The sequence below is a fragment of the Betta splendens genome, chromosome 9, assembly GCF_900634795.4.
Source record: "Betta splendens chromosome 9, fBetSpl5.4, whole genome shotgun sequence".
In the NCBI taxonomy this organism is placed as follows: domain Eukaryota; kingdom Metazoa; phylum Chordata; class Actinopteri; order Anabantiformes; family Osphronemidae; genus Betta; species Betta splendens.
In genome coordinates this window covers 19,068,030-19,093,472 of record NC_040889.2, presented here as the reverse complement: position 1 = coordinate 19,093,472, position 25,443 = coordinate 19,068,030, and the positions used below count along the sequence as shown (strand labels likewise).

The 25,443-nt window shown below is 48.5% G+C and overlaps 1 protein-coding gene across 9 annotated transcripts in view; it reads right to left on the bottom strand.

The window, feature by feature from the left end:
* Positions 1-25,443, bottom strand: part of mctp1a (multiple C2 domains, transmembrane 1a) — a 94,833-nt gene that overhangs the window by 17,019 nt on the left and 52,371 nt on the right. For 8 of the 9 annotated variants that reach the window (XR_005898170.2, XM_029162374.3, XM_029162377.3 and 5 more), the window contains 7 exons: positions 22,977-23,079; positions 22,431-22,533; positions 21,744-21,845; positions 21,209-21,283; positions 19,377-19,496; positions 12,571-12,687; positions 4,150-4,206 (listed from right to left, as the gene is read on the bottom strand). Coding sequence is in view for 8 of the 9 variants with exons in the window: in XM_029162374.3 (XP_029018207.1) it covers positions 4,150-4,206; positions 12,571-12,687; positions 19,377-19,496; positions 21,209-21,283; positions 21,744-21,845; positions 22,431-22,533; positions 22,977-23,079 (677 nt within the window). In the remaining variant the exon portion in view is untranslated. The remainder of the gene's footprint in view (positions 1-4,149; positions 4,207-12,570; positions 12,688-19,376; positions 19,497-21,208; positions 21,284-21,743; positions 21,846-22,430; positions 22,534-22,976; positions 23,080-25,443) is intronic. The other variant, XM_055511239.1, reaches the window with a different exon arrangement.

The following is a 25,443-nucleotide window of genomic DNA, read 5'->3' as shown; positions in this document are numbered from 1 at the left end:
GTACCAGCGTCTCTGCTGAACAATGGGGGGAAAAAAACAACAGACAGTGAGATGGGAAGAAAAATGAAGCGGAAAACTCAAAAGCATTTTTTACAGCATGAAGCTTTTCATCCTTCACAGACGGCAAGAAGAAAAGAGCATATTCAAAGTGTTTTCTCTTCCCTATGCTTCCTCCGTCTCCCTCACACACACACACACACACACACACACACACACACACACACACACACACACACACACACACACACACACACACACACACACACACACACACACACACACACACACACTAACAATTCATGAGGACATATATCCTCCCCAGAACAACAGTTCACACTTGCTCCCAGAGCACTGATGTAATTCCCAGTGCTCTCTTTAGTCCAATTACATTATGCTATAGCGCTATCTGAGCCATCAGCTCACTGCCGTGACTGAGGCCGATGGAGGAGCGCTGTGGGTTGACAAGGTGCTGCAGAGTTCCACAGTCCGAGTTACGAAACCTCAAAAAGGCTTTTGACCATTTGAACAGTGAGAAGGTGTGCACCCTATTTAATACTGCATAAAGCAGATGCGCCCAGAAAAAGAGGAAGAAGCTCAGACAGGGAAAAGCAGGAAAAAACAAGAGACAGACACAGAAAACAGAAGCAGAGACATGTATTGTGTTGAAATCAGCGGTTTAAAAAGGCTACGAGGGCCCGAAGCGTGAAAATCAGATAGGCGCGCGCCGATACGAGCCATTTGCCGGCAGTTATGTATTTGCCAGAGCGCCACCTGATAAACACGTGCACAGTCTGGAGCGTGCGTGTGCAGCGGCAGCAGAGAGCAGAACAGCTGTCTCAGCACCGCAGATGAGACGGACCGAGAGATAGTGTGCTGTAGCAGAATGGAGGCGCAGCAGCATGATGATCGTCCTACTGTGTGTTCCAGGTTACACACACCAGTCCGATTACAAAAATACCACATAGTACAAAATACTGAGCCAGAAATTAGTAGACAGATTCCTCAGAACTGTAAACTAGTCCTACAGTAAATTAGAAAAACCAAAGGTCACTGTTTGACCTCTAAGCTGCTTGAAAAATGAGCCATGCCTTTGAGAACTGGATCCAATAGAACCGAACGTACAGATTCTTCAGATCTGAGCTAATGAATATTGTCAAAAAGAACAAGAGGATCTTTTTTAATTTCTGTGCGTATGTGAATGAGATATAGACGGACAGACACCCAGCGGGAAGAGGAGGGAGCGGGTGCAGCGAGCAGAAAACCCGTGAGCAGGACATGATTGCGGTGTGTATCTTATCTGTGTCAAGTCCTCCTGAGGCCAGTGGAGCCTAGCTGAGCGGAGCGCCGGCGCTTCAGTGACCAGTCAAGCGTGTGACGGTAATCTCCTCACTCCTTCAGCCCGTCTCACTCCCTCTCACCCCGTTCCCAGTAAACACACTTACACTCAGCCTAAAGGCGAATGGCTCCTTCCAGCTCTGGACAGTGAGCCCACAGGTGAGGAGGAGGAGGAGGCATCCCAGAATGCACTGCTTCCTGCGTGAATCGCATGTCCCAGATATATCTCACAATGTTACTTGAAGCGGTTCTAGAAGAGATTACGTCCATTCTTTTAAAACCTCTCTCTATAAAATTCATAAATCTTGATCTTAGCCAACATTGTACATGTTGTGTCAGAATTTCCAAAAGCAAATAGAAGGTAACACTCATAAATACTCAACGGTAAGAAGAAAAAAAAAGCAGTTACCACCTAACATTCTCGCACTCATCATGTCCGTGCCGTCCGCCTTTAACAACTCAGCCGTCCCCATCAATTAGTCTGGATGCTGGACTTTGATTGAGATTAAGTGACTAATATCAGTGCTCGCTCACAAGAAAGACACTTTTCCCGTCCACCTAACACTCCGCTGAGTAAAAACACATGTGGAGATCCAGGGCTGAAAGCCTGCGAGGGGTCCTCTACGCAATGAAAAACAGGTGCTCTACTTTTTGCCCATGTAATACAGCATTTAGCCTCTGGAGCAAAGGTTATCCAGCTAATAGCTGCCTGGTGGTGCTCTGGGAAGAGCCATCCACATGGCCCGAGTAAACATCTGGGACAGATTGTACATACTTGCAACATATGCTTCAAGTTCAATTAAAATGAGGCCTTGGCACATTTATTAATCTTTTTCCCCTCTCGTCTCTCTTGCTCTCTTCTTCCCTCTCTCCCCTATAGGTCTGTGCCATAAAAGAGGCCTCCTTTGACCCGTCCTTCATACGTACGCATACAATATGAAGCTGTACCTCGTATACAGCATAAAAATCCTCACACTGAATATAAAAGATACATTTATTTAGCCTTGAAACTCCATTTGTTCTGCACTTAACCAGCAATGCAGAGAGAGAAAAAGAGAGAGAGAGAGAGAGAGAGAGAGAATCTGTCAGAAGAAAAGCAAAAAACACAGGGAGGAGAGGGTGAAAGAGAGAGGGATGGAAGGAGCGTGGGAGGGGGAAGATGTAGATGAAGAAAAAGAGAAAAATGCCACCCTTTCAACTTTCCTACAGCTCAAATGAAATGCTAACAGTTGAGGGGAGCAATAGATCAAAATGTATGAAGCCAGAGTTGGTAAATTGAAGCCTTTGTGGCGCCTGTGCTATCCAGCATCCCAGCCCTGTGTGAGTACAGAGAGCAAGGCCATCATTGTGGCACCAAATCTGACGCGGGCCGCACACGCTGCCGCCGCACCTCATTTCAATATGAAAGTCCGAAATGTATTTCATATAATCTGCAGCCTTTCAAATGCCTGTATTTTTTTTTTTTTTGCCTTAAGAGGAGGTAGGAAATGCAATGATGGAGGACAGACATGAAGAAAAAAAAGGGTAAAAATGGTTCAAGGTTGCCTGGTGCGTATCTTCAGTCGGTGGCCTCTCTGTACATTTCAGCCTTGGAACTGCGCGGTGCTGGAACTTTGTGTCTGCGCCGCTGCGCGAGCGGATGTAATGCTCACCAATCTCTGACTGATTGCCCCCCTGTCTGATTTACTGGTGGAATGACTTTTTGATCTGAATTCTACCAACCCCTTTGTTGCAGATTAGCACTTTCTTGGGAAGGAGAGGATGCAGATGTAAAACTAAACTCAATATTCAGAGAGTCTTCAAGCAAAACAGTTTTCACTCGCCGAATTGCTCGACCCGAAGATTTTATACAGCAAAAAAAAAAAAGACTCCTACAAAACGATTACGACACCAGACCGAGCAAATGACTAAATCTCAGCCTACTAACCTTTATATTGCTTGAGTGAAGCTGTAAGGCATCGAGCATCAGCTTAAGTCATTTCAAATTGCAGCTTGTTCGGTCAAGGCACATTACAGCTTTCGCAGTAAAGGATCTGGACTTGGAAGCGCGAGCGCTGTAGTGACTGTGTCCTTGTTTGACACGGCTGGAGTCCTGGAGCCCGATCAGACCAGAGTATCGGAAAAGATTATTATTTTCATTTCAAACGTGCCTCGCTGAACATCAGACAACGCGGCGTTGGATAAAGCTCGGTACAACTTCAATTACCACCCCCGGGGGGAACATCCACGAGGCGCTGCATCCCATCCAGTGGCATTTGTTTCAGTAGCTGTTCCACAGTGTAAACGAGCGGAGGCAGTAAAGCAGCCACCTGTTGTTACCTGATAGTGTCTGGACAAGCCCAGATGCTGTTTTACTGGGACATAAAGGAGTAGTGAATGGAACTAAATAGCTAACTAAGCACTTTATATGGGTGCATGTTCTCAAGGTGCAGGGCCCAGCGTTAGGAAACCAGGCAGCGTTACTTAACGGGAAAATTAGGGAGGGTGAGACAACCTGCAGCGGAGTGAGCACGAGGAAAAAGAGTGATCCGCCTGCGGTGGACTTGTCCGCGGAGAGAACTTTTCCACGAGGTTAGAAGGTTGTACAGTCTTTGTACATGTGTTTGTGCCTCAGGCGGCGAGAAAAGGAGAACGAGAAGATGGAGCCGTCTCCCTCGTCTGTTTGTGTTTCCGGTCTGTGAAGCGGTGTCGCCCCCCTCCTGAGGCGGCGGCGGTGTGTGTGTGTGTGTGTGTGTGTGTGTGTGTGTGTGTGTGTGTGTGTGTGTGTGTGTGTGTGTGTGTGCGTGAGTGCATCCCTGTCACGGGCGTAATTACCTTGTCATCTTTGTCAAAATCCTCGTCCTCATCCTCCAGCAGGTCCTCCACCGCTTGCTGACAGTCGCGACAAAAGGAAGAGAAAGAGAAATAGAAACGTTAATGCCACCGTCATAGTGCAGATAAACATTAGATAACACAGGGTTAACATCATTAGGAGCGCCAAAGAGTCCTATTAAAGCTGATTGGTTATGCTTATGTCTGGCAAGAGTCTGTTAATGAGTATGGAAAGCGTGCAGATAGAAGAATTGGACTGGTGTGCGCTAATATGTCACAGGCTTCAGGAAGGTTCTGAATTAGAATTTAATTTTAGAAACATTCCGTTGTTCAAACGTGTTGACGCGTCTGGAAATATGCAGGCAAACGCGCCGGCTTTGACTTTCAACAGGCTGAGAATTAAAGGGGACGCATCCAGTCAAATCGCCACAAACGACCACAGAAGTCTCGCCGCTCGGCCTCTGCTGACCTTTGAACCTTTGCACTCGTCTCCCACCTCCACCTCCAATTTTCCTATACATTCATCCAGCCATGGTTTCACATTCTCCTGCAGAATGATGCCGCACGAGAGGAGGGTAAAAAAAAGAGAGAGAAAGAAAGAAAGAAAGAAACCCTGCAGCAGAGAGAGCGAGTCACAAAGAACAGCAACTATGTGCTTCAGTGATGCACAACTGATAAAACTGGAGCGGGTGCAGCTCTGAAGCCCCCATGATACAATGAAACGTACTGTAAAAGCAAAGAAATGTGACAGACACGCTCGCGTGCACACACAACGACACAGGCAACGCAACAACGCGCCTGTCGTTGAGTTGCAACAACAGGATTCTGAACCACACGTTAGTTAATAGAAGAGGAATGCAATAATTGTGTGTGCACGTGAAAGCGTTTATGGAGACTGTTACCAACGAGAGCTGCTCGGGCCATTGTGGGGCTCCGTCGACGTGCAAAAGTTCACGTGTGAGATCCAGTAGAACAGGGCTGCGTCTCATCCGCCCACTCCCTGTCAATCACCCATCAAAGCTCCAAGGTCACCGCGGTGCTCCCAATTTACATGAGCAAGCACGCGCTTCATAGACCTGCCCCAAACCGCAGAGAACCTTCACCCAGCCTCGACCCCCCCCTCCCCACCACCACCACCTCCACCTCCAGAACAGCGCGGACCAGTTCGGAGAAATCCAAAAAATCATTATCTAATAAGACAATAGCTTTTGTCCTTTTTTGTTTTGTGCTGGAATAAGAGGAGGAGGGGGGTGGAGGGGGGTGTAGGACTATGTGGCGGCTGAAATAAGCCTCTTATGTAAATGCAGCTTCCCACACAAACAAAGAGGAGTTGGGAGCAGCGGTTGAGAGGCTGGAGTCAATATGCATGTGAATTCTATCAATAGCGCCGAGTCACTGGGGCAAAGTGCCTCCTTTCCCTCAACTGTACAGCAACTGGTTATTCCCCCGCTCACAGAGGCTCCATCGCCGTCTAGACAAATAAGCCGCGCCGCTCGCGCCCCACGCAGGCTCTTTATTGATACAGAATCCGTCCGCCGCCGCACGGGCTGCGCTGCACGGACAGCGGGCGGAGGAATTCCGGCCGGCGAGAAGACGGGGACGCGATGTTGTCGAGTGAAAGCCTTCTGGCACGTGGAAACAAACAAACTATGACTGTTTATAAAGTCATCACGGTTCCTCCCAAATCCTTTCACCTGTGCCAAAAGAACGGGCATAATGGATTCCGGCGCGGAGGCTTTTACTGGGGGCACGTCTGGCACGCGCGCCCAACTTTAAACAAAGGCAGCGCAGGCGCGAGGAGCGCGACCCAGAGAGACGGCGGGAGCGACGGAGTCGTTTGTCTCTCCCCTCGCCGTCGCCCCCGGTTACAGGGACAAGTCGTGTTTCCCGCGATGAGACACAGTGTAAAATTAATAAATAAAGCGACACGGAACATGTCATGTGCCCTGAAGACTGCCACGGCTAAATGCGCCCGCTGAAGCGCCCGTCTCACTAGGGGAGGATATAAATTACCTCCGCGCGGCCGATGAATTCCAAGCATCCTTCCTCCTCGTCGCCTTCCTCCGCCGCTCCCTCCATTTGTCTCCTTCCTTGCCTCTTTCTAAGACCTGTTCGGTCTATGATATCATTTGTCTGCTTATCCCCCCCCCCCCATTATCATGTTGCTTGAATTACTATCATTACAGCTGTTGACGGGACGGCGCAAAGCCCGCGTTTCCTGCAGCGCTGCTCCATTCAGCATGGACTGAGGTGAGAGGATTAACATGCTCGGGCCCATTCAAACCATGCGGGGATGATGCAGGCCACTCTTACAGATTACAGCCGTAAATGCATGTAGAGATGCTGATAATATAAAACACAACAATGTAAGCGACTACGATGAGTTCAAACGGGAGTGAAGGATTGACAGCATCCGTCTGATTGTAGCAGCTTAGACCGAAAAAGTTAGTGGGCTCGGCTCAGATCCAGGACAGAACGCGGAGGTGATTGTTTGAGGATGTGCAGTATTTGATAACATTACTTAGAGTTACAACACCAAGAATGGTGGAAAATGGCAGTAATGTGATTTCACATGAGACCGGTGGCGGCACCTCACCGAATGACACCGAATGCAAAGAGCCGGAACAAACCGACTACTGTATCAACTGATTGCACTGAGATGGGACTCAGCAATGTGGGGACAAAACAATGCAATGAGTCAATGGATGTTACTGTTAAACTAAGCAAGTCCTGCAAATCTACAGCCTCAGCTTGGAGCCACATCATCTTCCGCTCAACCCTCTCTCTCTTCCTGACCGGGCCTGACTTCCACCGTCTCCCCTCCCAACCTTCCCAGCGACAGCCTCAGGGGGAATCGACGCCCAGGCAGACATCTCAGTGAACATTAAGATATACTTTCCCCCCTTTTTTTCTCCCCTTCCTGCTCTTCCTCTTTGATGCGTGAGGAGGTTGTAACCTCTCCAGCTGCTGAGGTTTGGCCGACTGGCTGGCTGGGGGATCTCAAGGCCCTACTTGGTATGCGCCGTCCACGAGCGCATGTGCACGTGCATGTGCATGTGCATGGGGGGGGGGGGGGGGGGGGGGGCGTCTGATAAGGGGCTGCTGGCTGAGCCCGGCTGGCCCGCGCAGGCCCTTCACAAGCTGTCAGAGCCGCGGCCCTCGGAGGGGGGCCCTTCCATCTGCACTGCCCCAGCCAAGGCTCCGCCGGCAGGGGGCCGGATCGGGGCGAGGCCGGGGCGTCGGCAGAGCTGGAGGTGGAGGGGGGGGTTGGCAGGCGCCTCCATATTCATGAAGGCAACGCCGAATCTGGGAGCATTGGACGAGACTGTGTCGGAACAGCAACGTGATCAGCTGCTGCTCAGGGAACACTGTAAATGCCCCGCGAGCACAGGTGAGCTGGGTGAATACAGCAAAGTCCGTGATGGGATGGTTTGTCCCACTCGAACGGACGATACGGCCTCGTCTCATTGCCGTTTTACGCTCAGCTGTGTGAAAGTCCAAAGGCTGGGTGTGATGTGCGATCCACTGCAAACAGACGCACATCTGTCGACTGGAGCTCCGGGTCTAAACCGGAAAAGCTGGCAAACAGCTACACGGCGGCGCGCGGTACAGACAGAACAGGAGTCGCCGCCGTCGCTGGCAAAGAGCACCGACAGTTCCAAAGGTTCCGCGTGATGAAGGCAGCGGGAGCGCCGGGAGGATTCCGCCGCGGCGTTCCCAGCGCTCCCGGTGCTCCCGTCCCGCTTCAAAGCGCGCCGGGCGCCTGTCTCTCCGCCTGCCAGCCCGTCTGCCAGCGCAGCAGAGGCGGAGAGGCAGCGGCGGCGGCACGGGGGAAATCAGCGGGGCACACGCGCTCCCAGTTAAAAGTGACATGACCTTTTGATTTTGTCACCTGTCACCAACTGCCATGTCTGACTCTGCACTGAGGAGTGCCTGTCGCCGCCGCCGCCGCCTTCCTCTCTGTCGCTCCGTCTCTGCGAATGCCTCTCTGTCGTTTTTCCGCCTCCCGCTCCATCTCCTCTTCTTGTTCTTCTTTTTCCTTTCTGGAGTTGCGGTTTTATGAGGGGGGGTGAAAAGTAGAGGGGTGACTTTCTGGGGGAGTTGAGGTATAATAGGCAGACTTTTCTCTTTTCTTTCCAGCTTTTCCTAATATTTACGTCGTCTCTACCTTGTGTTGCGCGTGGCTCTTAATGAGGGCAGATGTCAAGGCACAGCGTGTTTAGAGACGCGGGAAAGTTTCTTTTTTTTCCGAGATGCAAAAGCTGGGAGAAAATAGCATAGATAAAAATGGCAATGTAGTCTAGAAATCACACAACGTTCAAATAAAGTCAGACATTATTACCGTCTGGGAAATAAACCAGATTCTCTTTGCACTAATGAACAATATACTAGTATCACATACCTGTAAAGATTATACTAGTGTGAGTAGGAAATCAAAATAATAATTAATTATAAGGATGCAGGAATTAAACCAAATATTTATTTAGAAGTCTATCTTCAGATCTGAATGGAGCTCTGTCTGGCTGCTGAGGCGGGTCTGAAGGCTCTTCAGGGCATTAAGCATCTCCCCTGTAATGGGTCGGTGGATCCAATGGGTGATTCCACGTAATGTTCCGAAGCACGGCATAAAGAGGATGGTCCTCCAGTGTGACGAGGCCTAATTGGCCGTCAGCCCGCGGTGGAGGAAGACATCACCGTGTTCCGTATGTGCCCTCTACAGCAGCCTGCACTCGAAGGAACAGCTTCGTAACATCTGTTAGGGGCGTTTCTGGGCCAGAACAGCAAGGAAGGATGAGCTCCCGCACGTCCGTCGCAGCACCCGTCAGATACCGTACACCAGTGCAGGCGGGTGCAGGCGGGTGCAGGCGGGTGCAGGCGGGTGCAGGCGGGTGCAGGCGGGTGCAGGCGGGTGCAGCCGTTCCTCTTCTTCTGGAGGAGCCGCCTGTCGTCCGGTTGACCTGCAGATTCCTCCGCCACAGGGATGTAGCTAAAGCCCAAACTGTGGAGCGGCGACCATCAGACCAGTGAAGCTTCCCAACGGCAGAGGACGCAGATGCACAAGTAGACGTAGAATCCTCTGCTGCACAGCTTCGGAAGCATAAGGTCCTCCGCTTTGTTTGTTTCCGCGTGTCGCCAACAATGTTGAAGAGTCGGGGTTCACGGGTCGGCGCGTTGAATAAGAGAAGAGGTCCGCGACCTCGCTGCTGCGCACCCGCCTTTAATCGCTGTTCTGAGGATGCTCTGACTGCTTAGCAGGTACTGGTCAAGGTTAGGGTGAGGTTACGGACCGCTGATCTGGGATCTGTTTGCAAAGCAGCGTGTAGCCACGCCACGGTCGGTGACCCTGGGTGGTGAATTACAAGGCGCCGCAGACGGGGCTGCGGAGAAGGGCCCTCGCCGTGAACCCGTCACAGAAACAAGGCCCTTTACTTCACCAGGAAGCCTTAGTTCAAGTGTGCAGCTTTTTTTTTTTTGTTTGTCTTTCCCTCCACCCCCGTCCTCAGAGTTAGTTCAGCGGAGATTCATTCGGCGTTACCCTCAGACGGATGCTGACCCCTGCTCAGCCTAGCGCGGTGCTCCCATTCGCTGTGTTGCCTAAAGTAATTAGAAAGTCCTCTTCCCCTGTTTCCTTTTGTGTTCTTCCACCGCTGGGGGGGGGGGGGGGGGGGTTCGTGAGTCGGCCGTGCCTCCGGTTCCATCAGGAGGAAGGTAAAAAGGCAGATCCTGCCCCGTGCCTGCTCGTCGCACCCGCGTTCCCCCTGCGTGGCTGCGGATTGTTGGAGACAAACAGGGACAGGACTCGAGGGATGCGTGCGTCTGCGTGTGTGAACGGTGCAAGCGTTAAGCCTTGAAAATAATAAATGCTTTTCCTAATTCTTTACATTGCTTCTAATTAACGTACATGTTAGACGGTAATATTGGGACTGAGAGAGGCTAACCGCTTTAAATGGAGCCAGGAGCGGAGGTGCATCACATTCCTCAGGCATTCAGACTGCGACTGATACAACAGAGGCCATTATTTTTTGCGCCGCTATAATATTCTGCACAACTGTCACAGTGACAGGAAGAGCAGCATTAATAGTGTTAATCTTTGACAATTAATCCTGCCTTCGTAGGCTGCACTGCTGGGAAGAACGTCACACACACACACACACACACACACACACACACACACACACACACACACACACACACACACACACACACACACACACACACACACACACACACACACACACACACACACAGCACTGGTTTTCAATGACACACACCAAACTCTTATCTCCATCTTGTTCTCGGCGGAAACAAACCTAAAACGACTCCGGCATCCGACTGTCTGCAGTGTGTTTGGGTTTGTGTATCCGCCGGTCTACACACCGCTTTTGTCTGTATCGTAACCTTGAAATGAAAAGACGCGACATCCCGACAGCACGCCGCTGCCACCGCATCGCACACTAACCTCCGTATTCATGAACCACGCACACACCTGCGCATTGGCTTGCATCGTCGATACCCTATTCTCTTGCACGGCCTCATCACTCGCCCAAAACCAGATACATAGAAAATACATATCAGCGCCCCCTGCGATTCACACGTGAGGACGGAGGCGGCACATTCACTCACTCACTGTCTCTGGTTGTGCTCACATTCAGCAGAAATGTTTAATTGAAAGAGAGTTGGATATGAAATTGAGCAGAAATCCTCTCATGGCCTCAGTGAGCTATTTGGCCCATTGTTTTAAGCAGATAATTCTTTTTAATTCAACCAAACACTAACATCCACACACTGGGGAAGATACTGAAGCAACCGTCAAAGGCAAAACCCCACTTCAGCTCAGATTCGAACCAGGCGGCAAACAAAAATCCGAGCGGAGCTACAAAAAACAACAAAATGACAGCTCACGCACGTTTGATTTTGGTTGGTGGCAAATTATTGTTGTACAGTATTGATGATATTGCTTCCATTGTAACAAAGCCAAGTCAGGAAAAAATGTGCGCCCCTGGTTTAAATGTGGAGAGATTCATCTTGCAAAATTAGCAGTACTGTCAAACCAAATGGTGCTTTGTGTTGGAACAGGCCTTAATGCTCCAACCTGTGTCTGGAACAGAAAAGGAAATCTGCATGAAGTGGGAGTAACACGTTCATGTAAGTGGCCCATTATGAGAATATGTAACCTCTGTCGCCTTATTTTAATTAGAAAGTCCCTGGGAGAAGAATATAATCGGGGATAAATACAAACAGCAGGTATGGAGACAGATCATCCTTCCAGGTTTTGTTTTAAGGCATCTGGGATTTTATTTTTTGTCAAGCAACATCGCCATCTACAGGCCAAGAAAAGTGCCCTGGGAAAGAAAAATAGAACTAGTTTTATCTACAAAAACTACTTTTAATTGCTAGCATCTGATTCTTTTAGTGGAAATATATATTATTTATTTAAGTGGAAATATATATATTAAACAATAAACTATTACAAAACTCTTACTGTAAGTGAATGTACTCAACGTAAGGATTTTGCCTGTCTCCTATAGTCTGACTGGTTGACTTTTAAAACTGGTTGACTATTAAAACTAATAAATGTTGAAACATTCACATCACATTTTTCATTTCTATCTGCAATATTACAATAACACACAGCAATGATATTATATTCATTATAATAACTGGAATTAATATCTCTTACAAGTCCAATCAATCAAACCCAAAGGATCCTTACGAGGAAATAAATATACACATATTCAACAGACTGTAAGAAAATCTGAGGTCGGCTAAGTGGTTATTTCCAACAGAGTTTTAGAAAAAGGCACTTATTAAAATTAATCACGTCATTGTTCACGCTCACTTCATAGTCCAGCTCTCTCCCTCGCTTTCACTTTCCACTCTCCAAATGTGCCGGGACATGATTAAAACATGTCTGTTTCTCCATGACATTGCTTTGACATCGTTTAATTGGTATAAGAGATAAAAATAAATGAATTAAATAAATATACTTGCAGGTAAGTGGCATAACGTAGCTCAAGGTGACAGCCTGTTATTTCTCCCCTTTCTTTGCCTCAAAGAAGGTAAAGTAGGAAATGTGAGATTGCACTGAGAAAGCAGTTCCTCGAGGGGCAGCTACAGAGTTACTTTAAATATTTCAACAAGTTTTTATTCTGGAATTTCACTCCAATTCTTCTTCTCTTCACAACTGCAATTTAGCGAAGTTCTATGGATCTGTTCAGACCAAGATCACGGAGCATTCATTGCCTCGCGCATACAGTTCATACTGTATGTGAATGTGATTAATGTGGTAACTAAAGGAATGACATAGCGTCACCATAAAACAACAGCGCCTGAGTGTTACCCCTGAAATGTGTGTGGAAAGCCGCTTTCACAGGGACATGAAAGAAAGGCGGAGAGATATGGAGGAGCGGCGGCCTCACTCACCACGTCTTGCCTCGTATCCTTCCCCGACGCGATGAGGATGTAGTTCCAGGCCAAAGGCAGCAGCAGAGCCATAGGAATCATGTAGAGTTCGAAGTTCCACACCACGATCACGAAAAGCTGAGGAGAAGGAACAAAAAGAGAAGCAAAACTGTTAAAAAAGGAGCAGCGAGAACGAAAAAAACGGGAGAACAAAGAAAATATACACTCAAGACCCCACAGTGACCTCCAGGAGGCGAGCTCCTGAGAACGTGCACCGACCATATGTGCGACTGGAAACGCCACATATTTAAACGCATTCATATGTAGAATCATAACCACGGTGGAACAAAGCGTAAAACAAGCCAGCGCCTCAACAAAAGGTACAGGCCTGGTGTCAGAGAGCCTCGGTTCAGCACCCTGACCCTCGAGGCTTCCTGGGCCTTCAGCCGCGGAGGAGGACGACGAGGCAGATGAGTAGGAGCCGTCAGAGCCTCTTTCCTCCGTGCCAATCATCCCGGAGCCCGAGGTCACGTACCGCTTCAGCCGCGGCGCGTCAAGGCTGACCCTTCCACACTCCACCCAAACCCCAGCATCTGACCTCGCGCACCCCACACCCCGAGACCCTCACCCTGTCACTCCAAGCCCCCAAACCCTCGCTCGCACCGCAAAAGGCTGGCGTACCCCGTCCATAACCTCCTCTGCACCCATCTGCCAAAAGCATAACCTCTATACCTCCCCTCTCATCAACAAACAAGGAAAGTACCATCTGAAAAGTAACCTCTGCTAAAAGCCTGTGTTCTGGGCTTGGCAGGCTCTTTAGCCTCTGACAAGAGATTACTGCGGTGGACAGGACAAGGAATCTGTGGGAAAGCGGAGCTGCTAATGCTGGAAAATTGTCATTGTATATTAACGCTGGGCGGCTTTGGATGTTTTGTGGAAAAGTCAATCACAAATCACAATCAAAATAAATATGATAAGCATAAAAAAAGTATGTTTGTTACAATTTCAAAAGAACAATTTATAAAACTTTAGCAGCAATTTTATTAAATGCTGAAAATGCAAACTGTGTCGAATGCTCCATCTTTTTAGCGACACATATTTGTCACATTCATATACAATAATTCATTATTTCAAATATGAGCAAAGATTTAAATTGAATTAAAATCCATCCCTGTTTATCTCTCTTAAGAGCAGAGAATTAGAAGCTATTGCTGTATGAAGCGGATTTATTGGTCTGTGCTCCAATTATGCTCCATCCTGTTTGGATGAGCAACATCAACAAGCCAGAGCGGAAGCTTCGCAATCAACAGTGAAATTGTTTTATTTGCGCTTGTGTATGTGTGAGAAAACGAGAGTGGAGGATAAAGAGTGAGCTCTCTCCTCATCGCGTTTACAGTCTGAGGTTAATGTGAACATGAGGTTCAACAGCCCCTCAAGAGCGTGCGCAGTTCTGCTGTTGCTATACACACACACACACACACACACACACACGCACACACGCACACACATACACACACACACACACACACACACACACCAGCATCTAGACAGCAACGCACACGACCCGATCGCAAATGACAATATGATTAGTTGATAAGAGTTTTGCTGCTTTTTACTTTCTGGTGTAAATAAGTTTAAAAGATTCCTTCAAACTTTTGAACTTTGTGTAAAACTAACAGACACAGTGTGTACAAAGAAAGACCATTAATAATTAAACATCAGACATGACCTGTACACCTGCAGAATGCTGCTTCTTAAAAAGAATTTTGAATAGCCTCAAACACCTAAAAACGTTATTTACTAAATCATAAGTAATGGGCAACCAAAACCTTTACATACAGCTCCACAAAATGCACACATTCTAAAATGATCCATCTTTCTACAAATGATAATAACTTACTCTTATTATCTAACGCGCAGTGAAGCTCCACAGTTTCAAACCTATTGCGATAAAAGCTAAAAATAACCGCACTCTTATTTCAGGCAGAGACACACGCGCTGATTTCAAACACTGCTGCCACTGTTTAAACACCACTCACTGTACAGGTGCATATATTGTACAGTACATATTTTCAATATCCGCTCACAGTAGAGTTGTCACAACGAACAAACTAATTGCTCCTCATTGTTGTCATATTTTTATGGAGCCTAAACACGCTCGCAGTTTTTAAGGATCCAGCCCGAGGCGGCTGAACCTGTCGTCCCCCTTCATTCCTTCTCCGCTCGGTTCCAGTAGCCGAGGGCGAGGCTTTGACTGGCAGCTGGAGGAACCGAACACCCAGCTCAGCAGTGGGCCAGCCCCGTCCCGTCTCTGTGGCCCCCGGCTGGATAATGGGGTCCTACAGTGCCTGGACCTTTCCACTATGACGGGCCGATCGCAGCCGCCCCCCGTCGGTCCCCGCACCAGATAGCGGGCTGCTCGCCTGGGGACGAGGGAGTGGGAAGCAGCCTGCTGTGGATGTCAGTAACCGGAGGAAAGCTCAGGAAAGAAAATACAAGCAGGAAAACAAGCTCAACGGTAAACGGGGGGGGGGGGGGGGGGGGGGAGGCGAAATGCGAAATGAAACTCCAGATGTGATCTGTGAGATTAGCGCGCTGATGTTAAGTCAGAAACACCTTCATAGAGAATATCTGCACAATAACATTGCTCTTCTTCTGTGGTAATTTAAACACATTCACTTTTGTATGAGTAGTAGCAGAAGTCCTTTCTTATCATTCTATTACATAAAAAAATATGTATTTGTGATCAATTATTAGTTTTATTTAATTTTGTCATCAACTACTGGGCGTAATGAATAAAAAGTCATGATTAATAGAACCACAATTTACCTTTATTCAGTAAATCACTGTCTCAAAATGTATCACTGCTTTTGAGATCATTTGTGCTTCAACAAGTCTCAAGCAAAATTCACCAAAATGTCACAAAACACAACAAAGTGGAAATAATATTTTGCACTGTCAAATCTGCCAAAGCATTTCAAATATAGTTAGAGACTGCATTTGAACTGGGCCAACTTCAGATGTGAGCATGAGATGAAATTCAAATCGGATTTATAATTAAAATAGACAATCACAAACATGAACAAAGCAGAGTAATTTGTATTATTTTGGCCAAAATGTATTCAACTAAATTATTCTGACGCGTCTGAATTTCATTAGTTACTGTATGTTGTTTGATGCTTTCTCTTAATACTAAGAAACTGCCTCAACACAAAAAGATATATTAAAAATGTGAAAAGATACCGGAGTGAAAATGATTTATTCCAGCGCTCAGTGTGGCACATTCTGAGTTGCATTGTGCCTTATTTGTTTCAAAACACGAGGCGCATCCTCACGGCTCGGAGCCGCGGCTCCGTGGGAGGGTAATATTCAGTGCTTTGGCTTACATTAACCACACACCAGGCTAACGTTCCTCCTGCTCTGTCTCAGCGGAGTGAGACTGAAGTTTGGATTTCAGAGTTCCCCTTTATCTCTCTTACATCGATTTCCACGCTGGCACTAAGTGTTGCCAGATAGCGACTAGAAGTCCCGTTAAGTTCGAGGGAACCAGAGAGAGGCAGTGCCCTGCTTGTGACCGGACGCTCCCAGCATTCAGTGGTGCTAGACTGCCCCCTGCTGTCGCCCGGCGGAACACGGCGCTGCTGCTGCTGCACAATTAACGCCGTTCAGCCGATGGATGAAACCGCCGCGTTGAAGTCCGTCGCCTCGCACGGAGACAGTAAAACTAAATAAGACGTGACTACAAAGTGTAGCCGCGCGCTGGTAACGGAGGAGCGCGGACGCAGGGTCTGCGGCTCCTCCGCAAAAAGCATCCCAGCATTTTCTGTTGTTGCTTTATCTCCAGTGATTAAACTCTGACTTGGAATTCTCAGCGAGTCACGGCTCTATATTTCAACTATCGTTCATTTTGCAAATCAGGAGAGCAGTAAAATGTGAAAGTATATCTTTCAAAGCTGTCCCTTGCTGTGGGCAAAGACGAACTCCTGACTTTAAAACTTTTAAAAGTTAGACGGGTTCTTTGAAGAGGAGTCAAAGGAGCAATTTAAAGAGACCTGGAGTGGTGTGTACCACTGACTGCTGCCGTGTGTGTGTGTGTGTGTGTGTGTGTGTGTGTGTGTGTGTGTGTGTGTGTGTGTGTGTGTGTGTGTGTGTGTGTGTGTTTTGCTCATGTCTGGCTGGCGGTTTCTCACACACACACACACACACACACACACACACACACACACACACACACACACACACACACACACACACACACACACACACACACACACACCAATAGTTGCTTCTGTACCTGTGTTTGCTTTTTTTTCCTTTTTATTTCAGCAGGGTGAATTTTTATCTAAATGCAAAGCAGGTGATAGGTGCTCCAGTTTCCTCTAGAAGGAGCTCCCTTGTCTGGGCTCTCTTCCTGATAAGAGTCCTACTTTGCCTGACATAAAAGAAACCGGTATCATTTCCCCTGCCTCCTCAACAACCCCCAGCTCGCTGCCCTCGCCCTTCCCCGAGCTCCACAAAGCTGCCTCTATTTGCTCCCAATTCAGGGCCCAATTGCAGATAAAGTTACAGCAAATTTGTTTGGAGGAAGAGCTGCTGAGGCCCGCGGTCCCTGGGGCAATAACAGCCTTGTCTTGCAGGGGCCGTGGGGAGAGCTGGCAGCAGCGGGGGAACAGAACCCAACACCGCGCGGCCCCACAATGGCCTCGGCCCCGGGAGGAAGCGCGGCGGGAGGGGAGGGGGAGATAAAGAGCCGCGGGGACGGACGCGCGGACGAGACGCTCAGCCTGCAGGTGTGGAGGGAGGAAGCAGACACTTAACCCGGAGACGGAGAGACGAGGACGAACCCGCCCATACAAACGCGCAGACACCACCCATCACGCAGGACAGGAGGTAACTCCAGTCCCGTCCATTGTGCCAACGCCTCAGGCAAAGCTGCCACGGCGGCTGATTCACTGTCGGGATGGGTGGCTGACAGCAGTGTGGGTGTGAGCGAGAGAAAGGCTGCGCGTGAGACTATGCGATATCGCTCTTCCTCTCTCACATGCACCCAAAACACACGCCGTGTACACACTGATCACAGCTGGCACTAATGGGCGATACATCCGCGCGGCTGGCATTGCAGCACGGGCAGAAGGACAGCGAGGGAGAGGAAGGGGAAAAAAAACCATGCTGTGCTTTTTGCGGAGGGACACGAGTGACATAATGCGGCGTGCGGGCGTTTGGATTCTCCCTTTTGCCGCGGTCGCGGTCGGGATCGATCGCCGCGCCGCCTCAACGGCGGTCGGGGGGGGAGGTTGAGCGCAACATCTGTCTGAGGCGACGAGACAACAAAACGTGAACGCACGCGCTCATAATCGCGCACAGCCGCGCACCTTCGTGAACACACCACCTTGGCCAGATGGCCCCCCATAAAAACCCACTTAAAGAGATGAGTAAAGTGATTAAGAGGCCTCTCAAAGTGAGGGAGAAACGGGAGAGGGATGAAGAAATGGAGGAGAGTGTATCTGTGTAGATGAGAGGCCCTAAATACTCTGATGCTTTTAGCTAAGTGCATACTCCTATAATCTCCCAAAAGAGAGAGAGGGGGGGGGGGCAATGACACCTAAATTTCAGACTTTCCATAAACTATAAAACGTTATGTCCTTGGCCTAGATATGAGCGTCATCATCATCTGAATATTTTGATTTTAAGGGAGCACAATTGAAACTGATACTCAGAACCGGCAGGTTTTCAAAGGCAAATGTGTGCTACTCTCTATTCATCCTGAGCCAATTCATACTTCTGTTACATACGGTTCACGCATGCTGTATGTGAATGCACCAGACTCACACACGCACGCACGCACACACACACACACGAGCTCACACACACGCGCGCAGGGAAAATGTTAGCGGATCGATACCATGTCTCTTCTGACCCATGTCTTGTGATGACACTGTGACCTGCTGTACAAACACACACACACACACACACACACACACACACACACACACACACACACACACACACACACACACACACACACACACACACACACACACACACACACACACACACACACACACACACACACACACACACACACACACGTCTCAGCAGATATGAAACTGGTGTCAGACAGCCAAATGCTACTAATGTCTAATGTCTGTTGTGGAGACACTTATTGCTCCCAAGGTAAAGGGCCGGGCCGGTTCCACCTGTCCTGCAGCTACTTATGTCAGGACACTAAACCAGACAGGATTAAATGCCCGCTCTGTCATCTTTAGAGCAGGAACCTCCACGCAGCCACTCGCCACCCTGCAGCGGAATGTCTTTTACTGATAGCTCAGCTGTCCAATTACGTTTCACCTTTTAATACCAGACACAGATGACAGAAGCAAAAGGAGAGCGAGAGAGAGAGAGAGAGAGAGAGAGGATGAAGAGGAGGCTGACGGGAGAAGAAAGGCAGAGGCTGCCATTTCCACTTCCATCTTGTCACACTTCAGTCGACTGTAGCAGTGTTTTGATGTCTATCATTAAAAATTGTGTTTAGGACACAACATCAAGTCGATTATGAAGTCCCTGCGATTAAATACCCTTTATGTGCACACACAGCACCACAGCACTCGTGTTTTTAAACGCAGCCAGAAACGGTTCTCAATCAAACCATCACATCAAGATGCTTCAAAGTGTGAGTAACAGTGTGGAGTGGGACAACACTGGGAGGACGTGCTCCAGACAAGCTCGCCTGTCTATAATTACCAGTTACACTAAGTGTCCGCGCTTTGTGAACATTCATTCTGTGTGTGGAAAAGTTGATTTAATGCACAGCGTCTATCCATACGTACCACGAAGGCACAGACACTTCTCTGTGGAGATTCCCACTCGAAGCAGCTGTTGATGTAGCAGCCAGTGTTGATCAGGAACATGATGCAGCGCCTGACTCGGTTGAAGTTGCGCAACAGCAGCTGGAGGAGAGACAGGAAGTGATAAGTCCACGACTTATACAAGATGAGCAGACGGTACACGTGGAGACAGGAATCGTCATCTTATTAATGAGTGGGAGGTTATTAGGTGTGTAATCGGGTGGGTCTCATTCTTCTGTCACTTTGTAAAGTTCACCAGAGCAGAAAGTTTCAGATGGAGATTTCCAGGAGAGCTATTTATGGAAGTGGACCAGAGCGCGGGACAAACGGCCACTTTGAGTGTCACAAGCTGAATCACAGTGTTTCTTTAAGCCCACTCCCCCAGTGCTGAAGTTAAGTGCAATAATAACACTTTCCAACAGTCCTGGATTCTGCTCCCAGAGGGTTCTCCAGGCGTTTGGCCCGAGATGAGAGGGAACGCGCTGACTGCCGTCCTCCCCCCGGGTCGCCAGCCATTCAGGGAGCAGCGGAACGCCCGCCGCCCAATCAGGTCGCCACCGGGAGAGAGTGCTCCCCAAGGACAAAGCCTCTGCAGATTGTCACTTAAAACATTTCTAGGACATTATTCTCCTCTCCGGTGGCGTGCGTGCTGGAATGGGCACGCGGTGGGCGCGGCGCACGTGGCCGGCGTTGCTGGGAGGACGCGCACGAGGCTCCGAGCGCTCCACGAGGGGAGGGTTTCTCCCTCTCTATGTGTAATTATGTGAGCTTTTTTTTTCTTTTTTTGTTGCCCAGCTGAACGTGACTGACTGTACGGTGTCCTGCTGGGGACACGCAGGCCCCGGGGACAGACAGACTGTGAATCATCCATTTCCACGTTCCTCGGTGCGTGCGCTCCACGTACACGCTGTACTCGCCTGGGCCCATTACTGCTGTAGCAGCCTTGATAAGGACGCTCCATTTTTCAGGAATTACGCCGGGGGGGCCCTTGAGTTGTTCCCTAAAACCCCCAAAGAATGCGGCGCGGACGTCTGGCGAGTCAAATGTCATAATTACAGTTAAATGCGCGTGCCTGGCAGTGAGCTTTTGTGTGTTTGTCCTTTCTTTTCTTTGTGTGGTGTGTCTGCACACGGAGCAGCGTGTCCACAGCAGGGGAGCTGCCTCCGCGCAGAGGGACCCCCCCCGGTGACATCATCATCGCGGGACGACGACGACGCGGGTCATCTCCGTGAGCCGGAGACGCAGCGGAGATTGAAATCCTGACACTTGGGGGGGAAAGAAGGTGGAGCAGGTCAAACGGAGAGCCCGGCGGAAGCAGTGGTGGCCGGGCACGGGTGCGCTCGGCCGTGCGTGGCTGCGCGGCTTTGACTGCTGGGCCCAAACGGTCACTCGTATGACACGTCTGATGTGGGCCGGCCCCTGCTATTCAGCCCTTTGTGGTGCCACACTGAGCGGCGTGACAATGAAGTGCAAAGCAGCGGTGCCAAAGAGGGCCAGCTATAAGGATGGCCAATCTACTTATGCACCCCAGAGCTGACAGCTTGACATTTCTATTCACCAGTCAGAGTGGATGCAAGGGGGGAGGGTGGGGGGTGATGGGGTGATTGGGGGGGGGGGGGGGGGGGGGGGGGGGGATAGAGAAAGGAGCGGGGGGGAAAAAACACAAAATGCTGTTTCTCTTCAATCATCCTATTAAATCTTGCCCACACAGTCCCAGGCTTGGTGGGGTTGTTTCCTACAGTTGGTTACAGCAGATATAGCGGCTGTGGGGCCTGAGAGGAGCAGATACCGGTCGGCTGATGCTGCTGATGTACCTGCTTGGACACACGCGGCTCCTCCTCGATGTATTTCTGCTCGATGGGAATCAGCGTCCTGAGGCCAGCCTTCACCTGTGGCACGGGGGGGTGAACACAGGAAGGACGGTAAGATCCAAATGAAATGATGTTAAAAGGACATACATGCCGTATGGGGAGAATAGGCGGATAAATTAGGGTAGGAATATATTGTGGGTTTTATTTTTCGATGCATCAGAGGCTACAGGGCTGAAGGGAAAGCTGTAAGATGGCCGCTATTGGACACACACAGCAATTGTGAATGGGGCGAACAAAAGCTGCTGAGAGGGAGTCTTCGATAATCAAAGCCAAAACGAGGACAAGGGACGAGGGACGAGAGATGAGATGGAGGCAGGGGAGGGGGGGGGGGGGGGGGGGGCACGGAATAAAGACAACAGCGGCGTTTGGGGGGGGTTACAAGACAGGGATGGAGAGAGAGAGAGAGAGAGAGGATAATGGGGGTGGGGGTGAAAAAAATAGTGGAGATTCAAAAAAAAAAAGCAAAACAAAGACTTACAGCATTAAAAATCACGTCTATTTCGAGGAAGATGACCCCTTTTGTTGGCCCTGTCAGCTCCTTGCTTTTCAAGGCGTAGGCTTTGCGTTCTCCATTTTGGATCTGCGGGAGAGGGACATGACAGGCGTCTGTCTGGCAATACCCGGCTGAATGGGCTCCGCGGGCCACCTCTGAACCCGGCTGCCGGCGCTGACAGGGAGCCCAAAACAAGCGCGCCAACTCTGACAAGTACCTGTTCATTACCGGCCCCAGCTCGACTCCATCAGACAGGAATTAACTATCCTGGGGAATGGTGCGGTACCGTGCGGCAGAACACGGGCACCTGGACCCGCACCTCTCGCACGGGCGATCTATATTTGTTTCCAGATAGAAGTAGACTGTTCTCTCTCCATTCCATCTCTCGATTAGTGTCATTTGCAGATCATCTTTCTTCCCCTCACTCTCTTTCTTCTCACCCATCAATCTCCTCTTTTTTCCCTCAGCCGCTTCCATTTATTTGCTCCTGGCTGTCATCTATTACTCTTTGTGAAATAATAAGTCTCATCTGTGGAGTTGCAAAAATAACCTCTGCTTTTTATATCTTCCACTGTGTGTTTTCATTCTTTCTGCTGCTCTATGTTCTCTACATCCCTGTGGGAGAAGGAAAAAAATAAAAAAAGCACTCGCACAACTACGCCTTTGACTCACATTTAGTAGAGGAATAGCCACTTTCCCCAGGAAGTCTGCGCTTCTATCTCGGTCTTCGTCGTAAACAGTGACCTCGAGTACTGAGTGGATGTCCTTCACGTTACTAGTCCACACACAGACAGAAAACACTGACACGTCTCATGAAATACGAACCAGAAGCTGCAGTACCACATCCGTTTACTGTCTCATACGCAACATGAGTCACAACAAAAGCGTCACAGAAACGTTTGGGGATCGATGCCTGTGCTGTGATACAAAGCTAAATAACACTGTGAAGTATAAGATATTAATACTATTTAATGGTAGATGTTTTTAACTTTAGATACTATGGATGTAAGAGAGAGAATAGACAAGTTTTTCATTTAAAAATTTCTAACTTTCATCATTTCATTATGCTTAAGACAGGAAATACAGGTTTTGTTTGGATTTGTCTTCTAATCAAACACAAATAAAAGCTCCTCCACCCAATTTTAAAACTCTGACTGTCATTCTTCAAAAGTAATTCAAAGACACCTGTCATCGCTGGTTGACGTAAGACACACTCACAAAGTGAAGACCTTGTTCCACTCTGGGTTCAGGTTTTTGTAGACCGTGTGCGTCTGCAGCCGATCGTTGCTCAGCTCCACCACACAGAACGGGTCACTCTTCCCTACGGAGCAGAAACGGAACACAAAAACATGGCGTTTTTAGTGAAGAGGGTGGTGCTGATGCAGTAGATTCAAGTTTTGCTGGAGTGAGGTTTCAAAAAAAGTGAGATTTTTTTTATTCCGAGAGAGCTTTTGTCAAGACGCTCATGTTACCGTGAGATGTGACATACAGGACCATGCTGTCCTTATGGAACATGACAGCTCCCACACCCACGACTTATCACAACTGTGATATTATGGTTCCTTCTTATAGCTCCAGCGCTGCATGTATTATACAACAGTATATCAGTGGAACAGCCACCAGCCGTTTCTATCAGCACCCTGGGAACACGGAGAACTGGGAGATAAGCTCCAGGACAACTGTGACCTGAGACACTGATGGCCAGGAGTTCAGATAGAGAGAGTCCGGCAGCGCTGTGGGAAGTATAGCTGGTCCAGAGATGGTCCGAAACGAGCAACGTAAGAAACAAATGAGTGAAAAGAATGAAAAAAATCTTTTTTGCTCGTCACGAAAGTAAATATGTATAAAAAGGGACTTTTTCCTGGTTTATATAGGGAATAATGGCACAGCGGCTTAAACGAATTATAACAATTTACACAAATACATTTCTAAATGGAGGTTATTTTGCATTTTTATCAGTGAAGAGGCCGGAGGCGCTACAGGTGAGTGACGCAGGCTGTAACACTTCTTATTTGAGTGGTCGGCCGCTGCCAAAAGATAAAAGTTTAACACACTGTCAGTACTTTAAAGATGTTCTAAAACAAATGATATATGGGTCAATATAAATCAGTTTCATTGCCTAATCATTCCAACAAAATTTACTACGCTCACGTAACTGGCTAAAGAGGCGGTGAGGGAAACACGCGTCTTCCTCCAGAGAATCACTAACAATATTCCAATAATCAAACCCAGCCATGTCCTACATATTCCTCATTTGTTTACTGACATCTCACACTTCATTTCCTCTGTACACAGAAAGGAATGAGACCAGCTCCCCGTGCCTAAAATGAAGAATTAAAAAAAAAAAACAACCACCCTTAATTCTGGCTTTGATCGCTGTGTTTTATTAAGACAGCTGGGAGCTGCTCGTCGAGGCTCATCACTTGCAAAGCCTGGGCCAGGAAGTAAGAGGAGCGTCCCACGTGAATTACCAGCGAGAAAACATTCAGAATATTGAAATATTAGAACCGTTGCGTAACGAGACTGGATGAAGTTGAGATTGGGTTCAGTGCCCCCTGCCGCGTTTGTGAGTGGAGCACGTGTGCTATTGATTGCTGTGATTTTCTTCAAATGTTGTGACAAGGGCAGGACATTTAGGGGGCGTGCAAAGTAAATGTCACCGTGATCAATGCTGAGCCGGAGGTGTTGCCTTTCATATCCGTTTGTGGCGCTCGATTGATGTAGAGTGTTTGAGGTGGATATTGACAGCTACGAGTCCGACAATACAAAACAAGGCACATTAATATGGACAAAAGTCAGCGGAGTCCTGACGGAGCCTGCGCTCCCTCTCACCGAACCCCTGCACACACACACGTTAGAAATGTTTATTAAAATTTTAATTATTAAAAAGAATCATTAAAACAAATACTAAATTATTGTGGCAGTTTCTGTTTCAGTTTAGACATTTTTAAATTCTCCTAGATTATGATTCCATATTCATTCAATAAGAAATCATAATAAAATTGTATTCACAAATAAAATATAATATAAACCCCATATTAAAAGGATGGGAACGATGTCCCCAGGAGCCCGTCCCTCCCCCATTTCCCATCTAATATTTTGTTTTTAATGACATGGCAGGCTGTGGCTGCAGACAGCCAGTTGTCATTGGTGATGAACTTTAACCCTAATGGCTGCCGGCACCAGAGGCAGCTGTCTTAACCAATTACACGGGCGAGTTTGAGCACCATAAGCAGGGACGCAGGTAATGTCCGAGCAGAGCTCCTCCTCCTGGGGTCTGCGGTGAGGCGTAGACCCCAGCTGATTTCAGGGAGCCCCGCGATACGCGCGGCGGATGGATACAGTAGCTGTATTAGCAGGTACGGTCCCGTCATCCTCCAAATGTTCAGCGCTGGGGTTGCGATTTACATTTGTATGAGCAGATACATACTGTAGCTCAACACACTTTTGGCTGCTTTTCCTTCCCTCACTCAGCTGTGTGTGTGTGTGTGTGTGTGTGTGTGTGTGTGTGTGTGTGTGTGTGTGTGTGTGTGTGTGTGTGTGTGTGTGTGTGTGTGTGTGTGTACTGAAAGCCAACAGTACAGCATCCACTCAGAGGGACAAGAGCTGGCAGACAAAGAGGATTGTTAGTTTTAGAGACTATTTTCAGTTATCCTACTCAGGCTGGAGAGGAGCTGCTCCACAA